Source organism: Podarcis vaucheri (assembly GCF_965113315.1).
Source record: "Podarcis vaucheri genome assembly, chromosome: 7".
NCBI classification, from domain to species: domain Eukaryota; kingdom Metazoa; phylum Chordata; class Lepidosauria; order Squamata; family Lacertidae; genus Podarcis; species Podarcis vaucheri.
Genome location: NC_138765.1, coordinates 24,688,985 through 24,709,182, shown reverse-complemented (window position 1 = coordinate 24,709,182; position 20,198 = coordinate 24,688,985). Strand labels below are relative to the sequence as shown.

The 20,198-nt window shown below is 46.5% G+C and overlaps 1 protein-coding gene across 3 annotated transcripts in view; it reads right to left on the bottom strand.

The window, feature by feature from the left end:
- Positions 1–19,489, bottom strand: part of NKAIN1 (sodium/potassium transporting ATPase interacting 1) — a gene marked incomplete at its 3' end in the record, with an annotated part of 54,905 nt that extends 35,416 nt beyond the window's left edge. For all 3 annotated transcript variants that reach the window (XR_014221816.1, XM_082232149.1, XM_082232150.1), the window contains exon 1: positions 18,671–19,489. Coding sequence is in view for 2 of the 3 variants with exons in the window: in XM_082232149.1 (XP_082088275.1) it covers positions 18,671–18,724 (54 nt within the window). The remainder of the gene's footprint in view (positions 1–18,670) is intronic.
- Positions 19,490–20,198: the final 709 nt, after the last annotated feature.

Here is a 20,198-nt window from a genome sequence, read left to right as displayed (position 1 = left end):
TCATGAAATATAATTAATGTTTTAGTCTGAACTTCTCCCACTAAGCACGTTTGTATTCCTTTGTATGAACACTTTATCCTACTATATACACTTTGGAACACATTACTTGGCTGGAGAACTGCACTGTAAACTTCAGAGAAGTGTGACTTTTAAAGGACAGCTAATGGATAGTCCTTAAAGTCCTCATGAAAATTCTTCAGAATTTTAGTTCAAATTTCTTCTAATATACACATTTTTTGCATACAATTTTGCAAAAGATGCTCACTTTTTGCAAAGCAAGTTCTCCAAAGTTAACACATTTCTGCATATTACCTTCACTAATATATGCATTTATATGCAAACTTTATAACTTAGCATATCCATTTTTTTACACATTATTCGGCTGGAGAACGGTGTCGCAAAATTCAAGTAAGTGCAAATGTTCGGTTCATTTGCTAGGTTGCCTCTAATTAAGAACTGAAGCAAATTTCTCTCCCATCCCTGGATGTGGGGCCTATGCTTTTTTAATAAAGAAATGTGATCAAGTAAATTAAGATATTGGAAAATGAATCTACACTATAAAATGAACGCTCAACTGAGTTGAGCAGATTTTGGGTTATCAGAAAGATGCAATCTAACCAGAATTTCTACATGGCTCTAGTAAGGCTTTCTTATAGAGAAACACGAGATAAAAATAAGCAAAAAGTTTTCGTGTTCTAGAAATCAAGCATTTTTATTGTAACTGAATGCGTTCGGGTATTACAAGGGATGTTACTAAATTTGAAAGATCAACGGTTCAATCTTTTCTTAGTGAAAGAAAGCCTATTGGTGTTGTTAAAGTAACAGCAATATTAAGGGGTGTGGCTTGCTAGCTAACCATGCAGGAGAATCTGCAGGAATTACTGGGGTTGCTGCAGGACAGCAATTGCAGGAGGACACCAAATATTTTTATTTACTCATTTACTCGTTTAATTTATATCTGCCCACCTTCCTCTCAGAGGAGCGCAGGGTACGCCCTTTAATCAAAGATTATTCCAGACAAGGTAATTTGATCTGTACTGAGTGAGGTTGCACTGTTTGTAGTTTGGAAGTGCCATAATAATAATAATAGTTGTTGTTGTTGTTGTTGTTGTTGTTGTTGTTGTTGTTGTTGTTGTTATTTATACCCTGCCCATCTGGCTGTGTTTCCCCAGCCACTCTGAGCAGCTCCCAACAGAAAATTAAAAGCACAATAAAACATCAAACATTAAAAGCTTCCCTAAGCAGGGCTGCCTTCAGATGTCTTCTAAAAGTCAGAGTTGTTTATTTCCTTGACATCTGATGGGAGGGCGTTCCACAGGGCGGGCGCCAATACCGAGAAGGCCCTTGGACACTTGTGGCTTCCCTCCAAAATTCCTGGGGAGTGTAGTTTGCCAAAGGTGTTGAAAGGTGTTTGGAGATTCCCAAAGTGGTTTAACAAGAAATCCCACTTCTCAGGGAACTCTGGGAACTAACATTCCTGCAGAAGTCAAAGATCTAACCTCCCCGCTGCAGCTCTTCTTTGACCCCCCCCCCCAACAAGGCACTTGCAAATCAGCTGTTGTGCAAAAACATGGTTTTTCTATGTCCCAATCAGCAAGAGAATGCATGCAGTACATGCAGCATGCAGTGCAAAATGAATGTCAGCCCCATGATTCCCAGCAAGGGATCCTTGTGGATTTTCATGGCATACCCTTCCCAAAGACTCAATCGAGAAACAGGCTACTACATCCTTCTTCGTGGGCGGTTCACAAAAATGGCGCCCTCCCTGCAGAACACCCTCCCTTCGGATGTCGAGGAGATAAAGAGCTATACAACTTTTAGAAGACATTTGAAGGCAACCCTGTTTTGGGAAGTTTTCAATGTTTGAAGTTTTATTTTGTTTTTATATATGCTGTAAGCTGCCCAAGGTGGCTGGGAAAACCCAACCAGATGGGCAGGATATAAATAATAAAAATTGTTTTAAAAAAATTGTATCCTGCCCTCCCTTGCCAAAGCCAGGCTCAGAGCAGCTAACAATTAAAAATAGCACAGTGTACATAAAATCACACAGTCAATTAATTAAAATACATTCTAAAATCAATTCAGAATCAAATTAATGGCAAGCATTGGGTTAGAGTTCTATGAGGATTACAGAAGGAGAGAGGGGGTCACTGTGCCTTGGCCAAAGGCCTGGCAGAACAGCTCCGTCTTGCAGGCCCTGCAGAAAGATGTCAAATCCTGCAGGGCACTAGTCTCTTGTGACAGAGTGTTGGGCCACAGCCCAAAAAGCCTTGGCTCTGGACGAGGCCAGCCTAACCTCTCTGTGGCCCGGGACCTCCAAGGTGTTTTTGTTTGAAGACCGTAAGGTCCTCCGTGGGACATACAGTGGTACCTTGGGTTAAGAACTTAATTCGTTCTGGAGGTCCGTTCTTAACGTGAAATGTTCTTAATCTGAGGTACCACTTTAGCTAATGGGGCCTCCCGCTGCTGCCGCGCAGCTGCTGCACAATTTCTGTTGCCATCCTGAAGCAAAGTTACTAACCCAAGGTACTATTTCTGGGTTAGCGGAGTCTGTAACCTAAAATGTCTGTAACCTGAAGGGTCCGTAACCCGAGGTACCACTGTACCAGGAAAGGCGGTCCCATAGGTACAAGGGAATAATAAAATCATCATCCTCACACAACGAATGCTTCCTGAGATAGTCACCAGAAAAATGTCTAAACAAAAATTTGAATCCGATCAGTTTGACTGGTATTGCACAATGTTATGAAAACAAGGCATTTTCATAAATGATCTCTGTGGAAAAAAATATAGTTTGGGAAATTCCCCAATCATCACCAGAAAGCAAGTGCAACAGGAAGACTCTCTTTGAAAGCTGCAAAACGAAATCCTGAAGACTATTCAAATCAAGAGAAATAGCATCTGGTCACCAGCCAGCCTCATTTCTGTGAGGCCCACAGGGAGCCCTTTTTCTTCTTCGTTTGAGCATCTGGAGACAACACAGTAAATCTTTGGGTTGACAGCTCTGGCAAACTCTCAGACCATATTCAGTGCAAGGAACGGAGAGACAATGAAGCAAGATAGCCAATTGCTCAAACAGGGCTCTGACTAAATCAACCAGCACGGCCACAGGAACAGGCATTATTAGCAACAGATTGCAAAGGAAGGACAGCAGGAGTGCCAAACACTGATCCAAATCAGCCACCCCACTTCTCATACCAAGATGCCGAGAGATCCAGCAAGCATCCACCACCAGCAGTTAAAAGCACCTTTGTTCACCCAGGCATATACTGAAACTTAATTTCTTTTTATGTTAGGCCTTTTAAGGTTTCAAGCACGCTGCTTTATTGTGTTTTTAAAGGATTTTTAAAGTAGTTGATCTTTTGTAGTACACTGCCTTAATTCATGTGTGAAAGGGAGTATACACTTTTTAAAAAATAAGATAAAGACACTTTAAATTTATTGATTATTATTTATTGATCAAATTTGTATACCGCCCATCACCCAAATATCACAGGGCAGTTCACAACGTAAAAATACAAAATGAGAACAAAACATAGGTAAAGGTAAAGGGACCCCTGACCATTAGGTCCAGTCGTGGCCGACTCTGGGGTTGCAGTACTCATCTCGCTTTATTGGCCAAGGGAGCCGGCGTACAGCTTCCGGGTATGTGACCAGCATGACTAAGCCGCTTCTGGAGAACCAGAGCAGTGCACAGAAACGCCGTTTACCTTCCCGCCAGAGCAGTACCTATTTATCTACTTGCACTTTGTCGTGCTTTGAAACTGCTAGGTTGGCAGGAGCAGGGACCGAGCAATGGGAGCTCACCCCGTTGCAGGGATTCAAACCGCCAACCTTCTGATCAGCAAGCCCAAGAAGCTCAGTGGTTTAGACCACAGCACCACCCACTTCCCTGAACAAAACATATACCACCCTATATCCGGAGGTCTCAGGGCGTTTCACAGGGTTAATTTGGCACAGACTGCTTTACAGGACACCCACTTTGAGTCAGGTCCAAACTGAGTAAGAACCTCGCTTAGGAAAATCTAAGGCCCACATATGGGGGAAGGGTGGCAGTTTGGTGGTAGAGCATCTACTTTGTAGGCAAAAGGGGAGATCTGGGATAGCTCACTCAGTAGAGCACGAGACTCTTAATCCCAGGGTCATGGGTTTGAGTCCCACATGGGGCAAAAGGTTCCTGCATTGCAAGGGGTTGGACTAGATGACCCTTGGGGTCCCTTCCAATTCTATGGCCTCAGGTTCAATCCCTGGCATCACCAAGTAGAGTTGGGAGAGAATCCAGCCTGCAATTCTGGACAGGCACTGCCAGTTAGTTTAGAAAATATTGAACTAGGTGGATCAATGGTAAGTATAAGATAGCTTCCTAAGTTGAGGCTTGATGTCTTTCCCTGTTGATTGGCACAGGGAAATGAGAAACTGGCTGCATCTTTATTATTCTTATGCTTATTGCTTAAATGGAACCAATGGAGGGAAAATTGAAAAAATTTATAATCTTAGAATATCTAACTGTGAAGATACATAAAATGAAAGGGTTTAAGATCAGTGAGAAGGAGGAGGATTGGTTTGAGAAGATATTGAATTACCGTATTTTTCGCACCATAGGACGCACCGGACAATTAGAGGGGGGAGAACAAGAAAAAAAAATTCTCTCCCTCTCTGTCTAGCACCCCTTCAGCGAAGCGGCAGGAGGCGCTGCGCAGAGAGGGGGAGAATTTCCCCCCTCTTGTTTTCCCCCTCTAAAACAAGGTGCTGTTTATGGTGCGTTCAGACGCCTTCAGGCGGCTACCTTGGAAGCCTGGAGAGCGAGAGGGGTCGGTGCGCACCGACCCCTCTCACTCTCCAGGCTTCAGGTTCCTTTCGACCTGCTCTTTGGGGCTGGCGGGGGGAAGCCCACCACCAGCCCCAAGGAGCAGGTCGAGGAGCAGCGCAAAGGCGCACAGCTATAGAGGCTCCTGCCATAGCCGCATGTCACCTCTCCAGCTGGGAGAGGGTCGTGGGGGGGCTTCTTTAGCCCCGCGCGCGCTCTCCCAGCTGGAGAGATGGCGCGCGGCTAAAGAGGCTGCTGCAATAGCTGCGTGTCACCTCTCCAGCCGGCAGAGGGTCGCGGGGCTATGCTGTCTTCGCTCCATAGGACGCACACACATTCCTCCTTCGTTTTTGAAGGGGAAAAAGCGCGTCCTATGGTGTGAAAAATATGGTATTTGGGCAGGTTTGAACAATTTGAAGCAATTAAAATGTTAAAAGTTAATTAAACCTTGTGGAGGGAGAAGTGTTAAGAATTGTACATATGGTCAATTTGAATATGTTATTATTTTATTATTTATTTTTTTAAGGGGTGGGGGGAAAGGAGGAGGAGGTGTGGTGGATGAAGAAGAAGAGGAGGTGGAGGAGGGACGGCGAGTCACTCACTGGCTCCCAAGGCCTCCACGTGCCACCATTTTGCTGAGGGGGAAGGAGGAGGGCTGAGGAAGGGAGGGAAGGAGGGAGGGATTGAAGGGGAGAAGAGGAGGGAACGAATATGTTATTATTGATTATGTATACCAAATGTATCAGCCGCCTGGGGGGTTTCACTGTTTGTTTTTACTGTGTTTTGGTTGTTGGATAAACAAACAAACAAACAAACACACAAATAAACAAATAAATAGCTTTACAGAATTGGATTCAATTTTCCTGCAATTTCTGTCACCTTCTGAGGGGATAGAAACCCGCCAAATTTCAGACAGATAAGTATAGCAACTTTCCTTGCACTTTCCTGTGCAAGGAAAGTCTTTAGGTAGAAAGATTTGCTCCCCTCCTAGTGTTTTGGAAGAATAAGCATGAAAATGACATACATCATACAGACATCCCCAGGTAAGCAACTTGCAACATTTCGGATACACAGGTGCAGAGCTTAGGGAACTGTGATGTACAAAAAGCAGCCTGCATATTTCTTTTTGTTTTCTGCTCTGTTGACAGCAACGGATCCATTCCTCCAACATCCCTCCAAACACAGAGCACTGTGATCAGAAGTGAAAAGAGCCCCCCCTCAAAGTTATTCCCTGGTTTGAAGCTAGAGCTGTCAGTCAAAATCAACACTTCCCTGGAGGAAAAGGCATCGATTTTCACAGGCGCACTACTGTCACTCAGAATTGGGGCGTTTCCAGGCAGCCACTATTTTCAGGCAGGATTCAGGCACATACCTGTACAAGCATATTCAAGTTGAACAATTATAGTTGACCGGGAAGTCTCATGCAACAAACCTTCTTCTCCAAAAGATTGTTTGCAGGTGGGGTCTCCTAGAGAGGAGGGGACTTAAGATGGCTGTAGCTAGGTGAGGACTTTCAGTCTCAGCATCTGATTCATAACACATACCACAGATGAGCTGCTGTGCTCATTACTCCTGACACACTGCCAAGTCGGTGAAGATTGTATCTTTGCTAACAAAGAGTTAACTCCAACTTTCAATGGTGTGATTTACTGCTGGCAGAAAGTGATGAGAGAATGGAGTGGAAAGGAAAAGACAACACTTGAATTGATGCAACATTGTTTAACTTCTCTGCAAATGAATAGAAATGGCTGGTTGTTAAACAGCCAATGTTGACTAATCTCCCTCCAAATAAATCAGAAGGAATTCTCAATAGACAGGTGTCAGGCGGCAGAAGAATCAACCCCCACGGCAGGTTGCCAGGAACGGATAAGACAAGGAAAAGTCCTTACCACCTGCTTTTTATTCAGTATTTACAGAGAGAGGATTGGAAATGCAGCCTCTTAGAATAATGGTGTTGTCTCTCCCACTTCCTCATGCGTCATTGCTACGGGTGCTGCTACATGCCCTCCGCCTTTGAGCTCTTTGCTCTCCTACTTTCAATGCTCGCCGGGTTCTGGGAGAGAGGGGAGGTCTGGAATGCTTTCTAGAAACACTGTGTCCATCAGCTGTCACCCCCTGGTGCTTCCATTTCTTCCTCCTCCTCTCCCATAATTTCCCAGCTTTTCTCCTCATCTGCCTCTGAGCTGTGATCTGCCTCAAACCCCTGTTGTAATTCTAAACTGTCGTCTTCTTCTCTGGAAGGGTCAGGCTGGGGAGGCGGCCTCCACCATTCCTCCTCTGCCCTGTCCCTGACAACAGGTTGCATGGAAGCACCTTTGTCCACAAAGCTCGGGCAACTTTGGAGGACTTCCGTGCTGCTTCAGAGTATTCCAAAGCAGCACACTTCAAGTTTGGGATTTATCCAAACACTTTCCCTTCTCTCTGTGGGTTTCATTGTCATGTACAACTAACAGCTTTAGAGATTTGTACCCCACATGGGAAATACAGGTGTTCCCGAGGAACCCTCTTATAGCAGTGATGTCCAACAGATCGATCGTGATTGACAGGTTGATCCCTGAATGACTGGTTGATTGCGGGGTCCCTTATGATCGCTGGCTCCACCCCCCGCTGCCGTTGGAATGTATTGCTGCTCCTGCTTGTTATTAGTGGTGTAGTTTTACAGCGATTTTAGCGCTCCCCCTCCTCGCAAAAAGCAGAGTAACTCTAGCCTTCCCTCAAAAAAGCTCACCCACTGTGGGGTCCCCAAAGAAAGCTCAACAACTTTGGCCTACCCTCCAGTGACAATGGGTAGAGGTCCCAGGCCCTAAGGAAGTTAGATTAGCTTCAACTAGAGTCAGGGCCTTTTCAACACTGGCTCCAGCCTGGTGGAACGCTCTGTCTCATGAGACCAGGGCCCTGCGGGATCTGATTTCTTTCCACAGGGCCTGTAAGACAGAGTTGTTCCGCCTGGCCTTTGGCTTAAAATCAATTTGATTCCCTCCCCCTCTTCTTTTTTCCTTTCTCCTCCTGTGAAGAGGCTGCATCTTAATGTTTTAATGTTGTATTTTAATCTTGTTTTTTAAGTTGTATTTTAATCAACTTGTTTTTATTATTGGTTGTTAGCCGCCCTGAGCCCAGTCTTGGCTGGGGAGGGCGGAGTATAAATAATTTTTTAAATTATTATTATTAGACCACTGCCAGTTGTTTTATACTGGGAGTAGATCGCAGTCTCTAGGGAGTTGGGTGAGCCTGTCTTATAGGATCTAAAACACCCACCCTAAACAGCAACTTCTTAAATATCTACTAGCCATGATGGTTTTGCTGTTTTAAGTGGAGATGCAGGGCATGCAAGGAATGCTTCAAACGCAGCACAAAGTCAAACCGTGGAAATCGCTCCCACAAGAGGCAGCGATGGCCACCAACTTGGACAGCTTACAAAGAGGACAAATTCATGGAGGATATAAATGGATACTAACCTTGACAACCAAAGACTTATGAAGACCCCTTGCTATGGAATCACAAGCGGGGAGAGTGCTGTGGTGCTCAGGTCTTGGTTTGCGGGCTTCCCACACAGACAGCTACTGGAAGAACAGGATGCTGGACTTGGCGAGCCATAGGCCCAATTCAGGGAGGCTCTTCTGACCTTCTTAGGACACCACAGTTGCCACCACAGACCCCACAGCCAACCTTCTCCAACAGCTGCAGCTTCCCCCCTACCCAGTGGCGTAGCATGGGGGGTGCAGGGGTGGGCCGGCCGCACCGGGTGCAACATCTGGGGGTTAGGGGGCACAAATCCACAGGTTAGGGGGCGCAAATTACTTGCCTTGCCCCGGGTGCTGACAACCCACGCTACGCCACTGCCCCTACCCAAAGAAATATCGCGGCCTTCCATCCCGAGTGCCGTTTGTCAGCTCCAAACGTGATTTCCATGGCAACCATGCAAATGTGGAAGCATTCCATAATCATTAGGGAGAGGGGCTGAGCAGTATAAACAGTGACTGCAGTAGATTACATGCCTATTATGAACAGTCGCGGCTCCTGAGCACTGGTAATTATACCTAATTGTGCATTTAATTGTGTAATTGAAAACTCACATATAGGAGAATCGAGGCTCCCTTCTCTCTCTGCCCCAATCCCCAATCTATGGAGAAAGGCAACTTGATCCAATCTCTTGGCCTACCGCCCTGTTGTCCTGCAGCGGCTGCCACAAATTGATACAGATATTGGAAGAGGTTGTCTTCTGCCTGCCTAGCTATTCAGCAATCGCTATAATAAATAAGGATGGAGTTTCCAGGCCAGGAGCACTGAGATCATCGAGGTCCTTGGCCAGGTCATTGAGCTCAATGGACAGACTCTATTCAGAATATGACAAAGTTCCCTGGAGGAAACTAGCCACCTTGGCTGTGCTTTGACTCCACAGCTGGAGGAGATGATGCTTCTGATTTCTAGTTGCTGGAAGCCACAGGAAGAGAGAGGGCTCTTGGGCTTGGGTCCTGCTTGCAGGTTTCCCACAGGCATCTGGTTGGCCAATGTGAGAACAGGATGCCCTTGGCCTGATCCAGCAAGCTCTTCTTAAGTTCTTAGGGGGGAAAAGTTATTGGAAAGAATAAGCCATGTCAGAATGGAAATTTTCCTCTTGGGTAGTACAGGTGATGCATTTTGAAAAGGTCACCTTGGCTGCGCCAAGTAACAAACAGCAACATTATTATTGCCATTGTCACTAATAGCTCTGGGTACCACGTCTACCCAGCACTGGGGAACCTCTGGTCTCCAGGCCTAAGCCGAGACCACCCCCATCGTTCTGCCCGGACACTGAGGTCCAGCTCCGAGGGCCTTCTGGCGGTTCCCTCCTTGCGAGAAGCAAAGTTACATACAACCAGACAGAGGGCCTTCTCAGTAGTGGAGCCTGCCCTGTGGAACACTCTCTCATCAGATGTCAAAGAAATAAACAACTACCTGATTTTTAGACAACATCTGAAGGCAGCGCTGTTTAGGGAGGTTTTTAGTGTTCGATGTTTTATTGTCTTTTTAATATTCTGTTGGGAGCCGCCCAGAGTGGCTGGGGAAACCCAGCCAGAAATATTATGATTATGATTATGATTATTGGTCAAATCATGCCTACCTGCCCTACACCTGGCTAATAAAGACATAGCTTCCCCTGCCAAAAGTAGGATTTGCATGCACCATCTTTGCAAGTGCCACCATGATCATGGACATGTTGCAAGAGCCGGCAACCAGGTGACTGGCACTGCTTGCAAAGCCCTATACCTGTGCCTGCATGGTTTGAAATCAAATCCCAGGGGCAAAGAAAAACAATGCTTCACCCAAAATCATGGTGATTGACAGATGGTTCAGCTGATTGACAAAATGGGCTGCAGTGACTGGGGGACCAAAAACATCTAGCCCATTGGCTAGAAATATAAAATGTGAATAATGTAAAGTGGGGTATTTGTTGTTGAGTTGTCATGTCTTAAAATATTTACAAGTATTTTTAAAAATCCATTTCCAAGTGGAGCATTGGTTTGGTATAGAACTTAAGCCACACTCAGTGGAGTAGAATAAGAGAACAGCTCTATCATTTCTGAAAGATGGGGTGAGATGTAGGTGGGTTGCACTTGTGTTCCAGGTTCCCCACTATCCCTTTTTCTCAGTGAATAGACCTGCTGTAAGTTTGGTGAGATGATGCTTGGGGAATGTTTACAATTTTATTCAGATTTTGGACGCACTGCAAATGATTAACACACCAGATTTAGCACGCCCGATGAGCTGTGCACATAAAAACATTTGCTTCCCAGGGATAGCCAACTGCAGAAAGTTAATTACAACTTGGACTTTAGATCTCACTGGCGTTACATCCAATTTCAATTGCTCAATTTCATTTGTACAGCATCGATCCATTATGCTAGCAGTTTAATTTTATGAGACAATGCATTTCTAAAAATGGCAGATTTGCTGCGAAAAAATATAGAGCAGGGGGGATGTATCTACGCCACATTATGGTTCAGAAGCATGCACGACAGACTGTAATTTCAAGACGCAAATGACAACAGATTTAAAAGGAACACAGAAGGGGTGTTCCATAGGAGCTGTAGTGAAAATTTATCCCATTTTCCCTCCAAGGAGTTAAGGGCACCATCAAGTGTGCATTGTTCCCCACCAACCACCATCATGCTCTCAATGACACTGTTCATGACTGAGATTCACGCAGAAAGCTTCATGGACAAATGGGAACTGAACCCATGTCTCCCCAGTCCAACTTAATAACCATGACCATAGTGGCACTCCTTAAAGGCGGGATTTAACATCCTGCACTTCATCTGACACGTAGGGAGTTCAATCCTGCTTTGTGCATCATTCCCCCTCCCCCAATGCTGATGGGCCAACTTTGACAGGTGGGTGGAACCAACCACCTGCCAATCACCTGGTGCCAATATGACATCAGATTGTGGACAGGTGGGTGATCCCCAGAGCAAGAAGAACTTCCCATCAGTGTTCAGAATTAGCATTTTGGCTTTCGACCACTTGCAACCAAGTGAAGATGTGTGGGCGCCTGACATCACTACAGTGGTACCTCGGGTTAAGGACTTAATTCGTTCCAGAGGTCCGTTCTTAACTTGAAACTGTTCTTAACCTGAAGCACCACTTTAGCTAATGGGGCCTCCTGTTGCTGCCATGCTGCCGGAGCACGATTTCTGTTCTCATGCTGAAGCAAAGTTCTTAACCCGAGGTACTATTTCTGGGTTAGGGGAGTCTGTAACCTGAAGCGTCTGTAACCCGAGGAACCACTGTATCTTGGGATCATTGGATCTTGACTGCTTTCACACACATTAATACCACATCCTGTAGAATTCTATCAGTTATATTTTATCAGTGCAATTGGAATGAATTTCTGGAACCAAATTGCTTTTTCTGTGTGCAGCCTGAGCAGGAAGAGTCACCATTAAGGCAAAGAGGTCGGAATATGCCAATATATATGTGATTAAGTGGCTTTTCTTCTTTAAGTTCTCAAAGCTCAAGGTTGTCATCTAGCCAGATGTTTAACTGAGAATCAATCACATACGGCTCATCGTTTGAAAAACAAGACTTGCCCCAAAATGGCAACTAGACATTCCATTTTGGTGACTGCAACCTTGGCTTAAGGAGCCATTGGATGCCTACCTTATATATCTGAGTTTCTAACACAACTTCCCATGTGACTAGGATAATATTCCAAGGGTCCCAAAATGGAGCATTTATTCAGCAAAGAGCATCCAAATGATTCTGCACCACCTATTTAAGGTGCACTAACGTTTAAATCATGCAAAGCCACTTCCGGGCCTGCCCCAGGAGGTGGGGTTGCGGGCATCATGCCCTTCCCCACGTGAGTTCACCATGTCTCCAGCAAATGGGCTGGAGCCGGATAGTCGATAGGACCAATGCCTAAGCCAATGCCTCTCATTCCTGAATTCAATAAAGTTGTGGCCTAATTCGCCCAATTAACCTTAATTATGGTGTCTCGTGTGTTTATTTATCTTGGTGGGGGGCGGGAACTCGCCACGCAACCCACCCTCACCCCCTGCAAAAATACACACACACAAACAGAACACCAGGGCAGTGATCCCGAGATGTGAAACACAGTGGTGTCAAGTGGTGTGGTGTGGTATAGAAGAACAAGGACTGAGGATGGAGTGAGTCAGCTGATGAGTCACAGAGCACATTTAAGACACGACATAAGAGGCAGATCCAATTATCAAGCACAGCCAACATCAAGGCAAAGAGGCTGCTGAACTGACAACAGCCAGCCACAAAGGAAGCTTCTGAAAGACTGCGAGAGTCTGAATCACATGGTATTTGGGAGATAAGGGTCTTCGGCATACGAAGGGCAGATGTAAAAAATGATCACGTCGAGTGCATTTGCCACAGCAGTCCATCACTAAAGCACCTCGGCCCAACCACTGTGTGTACCCTCTAGGTTCAGGAGGAGTGTGACTCTGAATACCAGGAGCAGAGTAGGGGTTGGGGGATGAGCAAACTCCTTTGTGCCCTGCTAGTGGGCTTTGCCAAAAGCATCTGGTGGGCCACTGGGAGAAACAGAGAGCTAGACTAGGGGGACCTTTGGTTGGATTCAGCAGTACTACTCTTACAGGACATGAAAGTCAAGGGAAAGGTTCCAGTATTGAGGTGTGTGCCAAGACTCTCTCCTCCTGCTCTGGGATGCTTCTTAGAGTTAGATCTCTGTCAATTCACATGTGAACTGACCTCCTGGATGAAAATGTGGATCAGAATGTAATTTATTATCCTTCCAAATCTGACCTTCTTCAATTTTTGCAACATGGACCACAGATTTTTTTTTAAAAAAAACATACTAAATGTGTGGGGGGAGTCAGCCCGAGTGTTTTAGGACAAAATATGTTTAGAAATGCACCCACTGAGACAAAACAGCATTGTCTAAATACATATTTTGTGATGACATGCTGATTTAAGTATGAACATTCAGTCAGCACCTGGGATAGTTCAGCTGGTAGAACATGAGACTCTTGATCTCAGAGTCATGGGTTTGAGCCCCATATTGGGCAAAGGATTCCTGGGGGGTTGGACTAGATGACCCTGGGGTCCCTTCCAACTATGATTTCTTTAAATCATAGACAGAAAACTACGATTTCTTTAAATCATGAACAGAATGGACACATAGGTAAATTGACTCAAACTGGAAATAGAGGGATCCCTTTACCCCTCCTCCAACCAAAGCTTCCTTTCGCCAATGCTGCAGTGGTAACTTCAGGACCTGTGAAATGGTGACCTGCCTTCTGAGGCAACGATAATAACTTAAAAACAATAATTGAAACCTTCACTCAGTACAGAAAAACAGCAAGACCCCAAAGTGTAAAAATAGGGCCAGGATACTGTGGTATCATGTATCTCAGGAACCAAGGTAGGCTTGACCAGAGGTGGAAAATTTGGAGAAGGAAAAACAGCTTGCACCCGGTGCCCATTCCCCATGGCCTCTTGGGCACTCATCCACTGTCCCCAATAGCATGGTGGTGCTTTGGTTTTGTTTTAATAAGTTTTCAAAAACAACAACATACAAACAAAACCAAGGGGGGGGAAACATGGGGCCTTAAGTACCACCTGATTCCGTATGTTCATGATTACCCAGGATCCTCTGGTGATTTCTCAGCACTAGAGACTGAGTATGGCAGGGCTTCCCCTGTGGAACTCCCTACCAGCAGAGGTTCAGCAGCAACCATCCCTCCTTTTGAAACCTTTTGTGTTTAAATGCACCTTTGCAATGTGAATTGTGTCACAGTTCAAGGACAACATTCCAGCCAGGCAAACACAGTTGAGGATAGCCCAGTGTAGTGCTGGTGAGGGTGTGATATAGCCTGGGGAGAGGGGTGCAGATAGGGGAGAGTCCTGAGGGCCTGACAGAGAGGCTTAGAAGGACCATGTTTGGTCCCAGGGCTCAAAATTCCCCTTCTCTGACCAACACTATGAGAGCAGAACCTGGAATCGTTCCAAATATTGCTGGACTCCAACTCCCATCCCCCTAGGCCAATGACCATACTGGCTGGGGCTGATGGGAGTTGGAGTCCAGCAAGATCTGGACAGTCACAAGTTCCCCACTCCGCCGTGAAGCCACAACCCTTCTCCAGTTTTAAATAGGAAAGGCTACCCCATTTTCATCTCTGTGCATTAAGCTGTTCATGTGGATGCATTTGAATGCTCTCTGCATACATGAGCAGGGAAGCTAGAATCAGTGCAACAAGTGGGCAGGGCTCTGTGTGCTCACTTCCCCCTCCATGCATTCGGCTAGAATGGAGAGAGATGTTTCATTTGATCAAGTCCAAGCAAGGGGAAAATCAATGATGTACCCAGAAGCAGTAATTTTCTCTGTACCCAGAGCAAGTTGTGCAACTCGACTCTGACCATATTTACTAATGCACCAGCTTAAAGTGGAATTGCTTCCAAGCAAATTTGCTTAGGGCCGCAGTTTTAATCTCCCTGCAAAGTGTTGAAACATACTCTACAAGCAAGTTTCAGCACAAAGAGCTGTTCACAATTTCTCTTTCTTACGCTTACTAATGATGGGGGAAGGTGCTGACAGTCTCCTCCTCCTCGCCTCAGTCCTCATACAGTTGCAGGAATGGGCTGCACAAGCTTAAAAGTGCCTCACAGTATCATAGAAATGTAAAGTTGGAAGGGACCTATAGCTGTCAACATTTCCCTTTTTTAAAGGGAAATTCCCTTATTCTGAATAGGATTCCTCACAAGAAAAGGGGAAAGTTGACAGCTATGAAGGGACCACAAGGGTCATCTAGTCCAACCCCCTAAAATGCAGGAAACTTTTGCCCAATGTGGGGCTCAAACCCACAACCCTGAGATTAAGAGTCTCACATTCTACCGACTGAGCTGTCCACTAGTGCAGATTTCACTCTGTAATAAAAGTTTCCCTGGGTGCATACATTGAAAGGCAACAGATGCAAAGCATACTTGGACAGATCCGCTCCAGCCCAAAACAGCTATAAAACCTTTCACAGGCTCTCTTTTTCAAAAGACAGGATGGTGTAACAGCTAGAGAACTGCACTGCAACCAGGGAAAACTGGTTGTAAGACTCAACCCGGCCATGAAGAGCTGTAGGTAACCTTTAGCCTGTCATTCACATGTGAACACTATACCAGGGGTGGTAAACTTCAGGCCTGGCGGTCAAATGCGGCCTCCCAAACCTCTTGGGACTCTGATAGGCCACACCCCATTCCACAGGCCACGCCCATGAGTGCTTCTGGTCTAGCCGGAACGTGTCATTGAACTGTGATATTGCCTCTTGCCTGGAAGGAGAACCGGCGGGGTGTGTGTGTGTGTGTGTGTGTGTGTGTGTTATCCCTGGGAATCTCTGACTTAGAAACATAGAATTGTAGAGTTGGAAGGGACCCGACTTCTGCATGCTTGGAATGTAACCTGTTGCACAAAGCTAAAACTTGCATCCATTGCCCTGTCCTCGTTTGCACCTGGCCCCATTGTGTAACCCCCAGGAGGTTTCCCAAAAGGGAATGTGGCCCTCGAAAAAGCCGTAACCAGGAGCTTAGCATGGGGAGGGGGTGAACCTGTGGCTCAAAAACTGCATGCGGCCTGCAGCATATGTGGGGGGGGGGGCAAAGGGAAAGAAAGGGGGCAGGAGTTGCTGGAGGAGGAAGCAGACAGAAAATCCAAAATGGGTGGAACAATGGAAGCAGGAGTGGGGAGCCCTCTGCAAGCCATTAGTTCAGACCTCTGGCAAGAGTGATCTTCCCTTCCCCTGTAGTCAGCTGTGCAGGGAGAAAGATAAAGAGTAGCAGGAGAGAAAGGGTGGGAGGGGGAGAGAGGGGGGGGGGAGAGAGAGATGCATGTTGCTCCATGCACCCATCACCATCTTGTGGCCCATGAAATAATAATAATAAAGGGTTCTACACCCCTGGATTAGCAACATGTGCAGATAAGCCTTGGGCTCATCTGTTTCTCTCTCTTCTTTGGGCACAGCCACAAGGAGATCATTGGCTTTCACTTTTGTTTTCAGCTAAATGTGGAGACTCATGCTCACACCCAGGTAAACTGTGGCCACAGCACGCACAATGTCCCAAGACAACTTCAAACCACAGTGAACGATTCCTGACATGTTTCACTAAACCACAGGTAACACTAAGCACAGATCAGACATGAACAGTAACCAGGGCTAGCTGTACACAGGAGCAAATGCTTGCATGCTGTGTTTTGCGGCTGTGCTGGAAGAGGGATCACTCTCTCATGTCTGTCAACGCAGACTAAGCTGTAGCATTACACAAAAACCAGGTGACTCTCTCTCAGCCTAACCAATCTCGCAGGGCCATTATGAAGATAAAATCATAGAGGAGATAACATATATGCTGCCCTGAGCTGGAAAAGTAGGATAAATACAATTGGCAACTGGCAATACAGATATGTGCCAAGTGTTATGCACTCCCATACAATTTTTTTGAAGCAAATTGTCTCATGTAAGCCTGAGCACTGATCAAGACAGGCCAGGCAGCTAATGTATTTTGCATGAGAAAGAACTAAAGAACTTTCATGCAAAACTGAAGGACAAATAGCAATACACCTTTTGTTGGATCTCTTGTTGCTGCTTTGCTTTTTAAGTTCACATCTGGCTTCCAGGCAATATCAACGTTACACAATATCGACATTACCCAAGTCTCATTGATATTCCCCATAATAGAAGCATGAAATCACAGCATTCCACTTTTGCAGAGGCATTAACCCCTGTAATTCCTGTATAAATAGGAAGATCAGCCTTTCTAGAGTCTTAATCGACCCAAGCATTCCTTTTGTCTGTTTGCTTGTAGGCTGTGTGGCTGTTTTAACATTGCCCTGGGAATGTTTTTAATAAAATAAAATAAAAAATTGCTTGGCAAAAATTGTTGGGATATTTCCTGGTTTCTTGCACTAACCAAGACTCGGTTAAGTCTGAATTTCATGGGGAACCTTTCCTCCCTCTGTTAACTTTATTATCCATTACTTAGATTGCACACCTATCTGCCTGTACTTTGTAAAATTCTGTGCTATCTAAAATTAAAACACAGGCAAGACAACAGGGGAAGGGGAAGCAGGTGTGGGTAAATGGAGGAATACAAGTTTGTGTCCATAACACATAACCAAGCTTATTTGTTTATTTTTCTTAGAAACCCATCTCCATTTCTGTTATGCGTCCTGATTCCTGAAGCATCCATTATTTCCAGTCCCACTTCTTTTCTCTGGTCCCAAGATCCAGGATGGATCTTTGGCCAACCACAAAATGAGGGGGGAGCAGGGTGGTCAGATGCAAAGGAAGATGGGGCTTAATAATTACAGAAAAGAGGGAATGGCAACAACTAAAGGTGCAGGAGTCCTGTCTAGGGGCTTCTCATACGCATCCAGCAGAACCTGTCTGGAGATAGTGCTGAACTAGATAGATCTAGCAAAACAACATAAAGGTGGAAGGGGGAAAGAGAGGAGTTATGTCATTCTACTGAGCAGACTTTTCCCTATCCTAGATCCAAAACTTGAGCTATTCTTTTCCTGCCCACCTTCACGGTGAGTACCTGCCACCAGCAATCCTAAAACACACTTAGTAGGGGAAAGGTCACAGCTTACTGGTAGAGCATCTGCTTTGCACACAGAAGGTCCCAGATTTGATGTCCAGGAACGATTGGGAAAGGCTCCTGCCAGAAAACTTGGGGCAGCCGCTGCCAATCAGGGCAGACAACATTGAGCTAGATGGACTAATGGTCTGCCTTAGTGCAAGACATCTTCCCCTGTAAGGAGCAAAGCCCCATGAAACACACCGGAATCGGCTTTTTAAATGACTGCTTCTGTGTGCGATGCTTGCATTTCCTCATCCACTCCAAAGCTAGTTAAAGTTTGAGCTCTCTCTCTTTTGCCTTTTCCCTCCACTCCGCCCGTGCCTTGACTTTTCCTTTTTTCCTTTTTTCGTTTGTAAACCCGATGGCAAAGCCTCCCTCTTTTGGATTGACGCGAGCCGCTTTGGAGGACAAGAGTTGCCTGAGAAGGCGGACAAAATTGTAGGAAACCCACAAGTTCCCTGAAACAAGGAACCCTAACGCCCCACCCACATCAAAATCCTTCGCAAGCAGACGACCCCTTCGCCCCACTCTTGAACCACCAGCAGCGCCCTCTCCAGCCCACACCTCTCCAAAAGGGGGTGGGTTGGAGGAAGTACTTTCCGCCCTGGCCAGCCCCTCGTCAACCTTCCCACCGCCGGCCCGGGGGGGCTTGGCAGCAAGGTCACCCACCCAAAGAGGAAGCAGCGATCACACACAAACACCGAGAAGATAGCACAATAGAGGAGCGAGAGTGGGGAGGGCGAAGGAGAAGGGGCCGCCCTCGCTCCGCCTTACCAGTTGCAGGCAGCAGAAGCCCACCAGCGTGCAGCGCCCGTTGCATTTGCCCATGGCCGCGCTGGCGCGGAAGCCGCCCTCCTCCGGTTGCAGCAGAAGCGGCGGCAGCAGCAGCAGCCCTCGGCCTCCCGTTGCCAGTGACAACCTCACTCAGAGGGCGCCCGAAAGCAGCAGCCGGCAGCCATCCTCGGCCATTGCACTTCAAAACCAAAACGGCCGAGCCTTGTCCTTCCCTGCGCCTTGGCGAGCCTGTCCAACGCCGACGCCTTTTGTCTGGGGCGAGCCTTCGAGTTTCCAAAATAGCAGCCCCCCCAAAAAAGATAAGAAGATCCACAGGGGCGTTTTATCTTCGCCCAGCGCAGCACTTCCGAGGCTGCTGGAAGCTGGAAGCCCCTCGCTCCATTGTAATGTGCGCGGCTAGGCGTGCGCGCCTTTGCTCCCTCTTGGATCAGAGCTCGCCCTCCATCTCCCGAGTGGGGAGCGGGGTGTAGAGGAGGGGGCGGCTCGGGGTGGGCAACACGAGCCGTCCGGGCTTTGCCCAATTTTGCATGGGGTGGGGGTGGGAGTGCAGGAGCGAGGAGATCCTCTCCCGGCGCGCTCTCAACGAGCCCTCCTCGCCATTGTTTGCCCTCCTCGCCTCAAGACACACCCACGATTCCCCCTTGCGAAACAGTAACACTGAAAAGCGGCGTTTTAAAAAAAGAGGAAACAGGAAAAAGAAGGGAGAATCCGCGCCGTCGGGAAAAGACAATCGAAAGCGGCAGGAATAATACAAACCACCCGCACCCCACCCCCCGCACCCCCACAACCACGTGGCTCTCTGGCTGAGCTCTGGGCGTGGAGAGCCGAGAGATTCTAGCCCCACCACCTGAAGGGCCGCCCCACCTCCTCCCTCCCGCCGTCCAATAAAGAATAGGGATGTCCTTTATTACCCAACGAAGCCCCCGCCCACTCCTACAAGCTTTGTAGCTGCGGCTCTAAGATGAAACACTGGGTGATGGGAAGCGTGTGCGTAAAGTTGTTGTGGTGTTTATGTGTGATCCATCTCCCCATTTCTCTTTCCAAGGAACATCCCTCAAGTAGTAACTAACTAGGGTCTAACTTATACATTTATTTATCTGTCTGCCCATGTACAGTAACTAGCAAGTACTGCGTTAATATTGTCTGTTATTATTTAATTACTTATTCATATATTTTTAAAATATACATTTCTATTTTTCTAGAAAAAGAGATGTCAGAACTCACCATGATCACCTCCCTCATTCTCTTAGAATGGCAATGGCACCCACCTGAGAGGTGCTGGAACTGAGTTCTGGCTGAAAAAAGCCCTGATTATATATCTAAAAAGTCAGAGCACTTTACATCCATCATACCTGACCTGAGCTGGAACAGAGACTCCACCCTAGCTCCTGTGGCTACTTTCATTTTCCTCCGTTGCCAATTGGATCAATAAGCTGCCTCTTGGGGTCTGGACCTGGAAAGCAAGAGTAACCTTGCTTGATCATAAATAAGAATGGAGAGTCTTGGG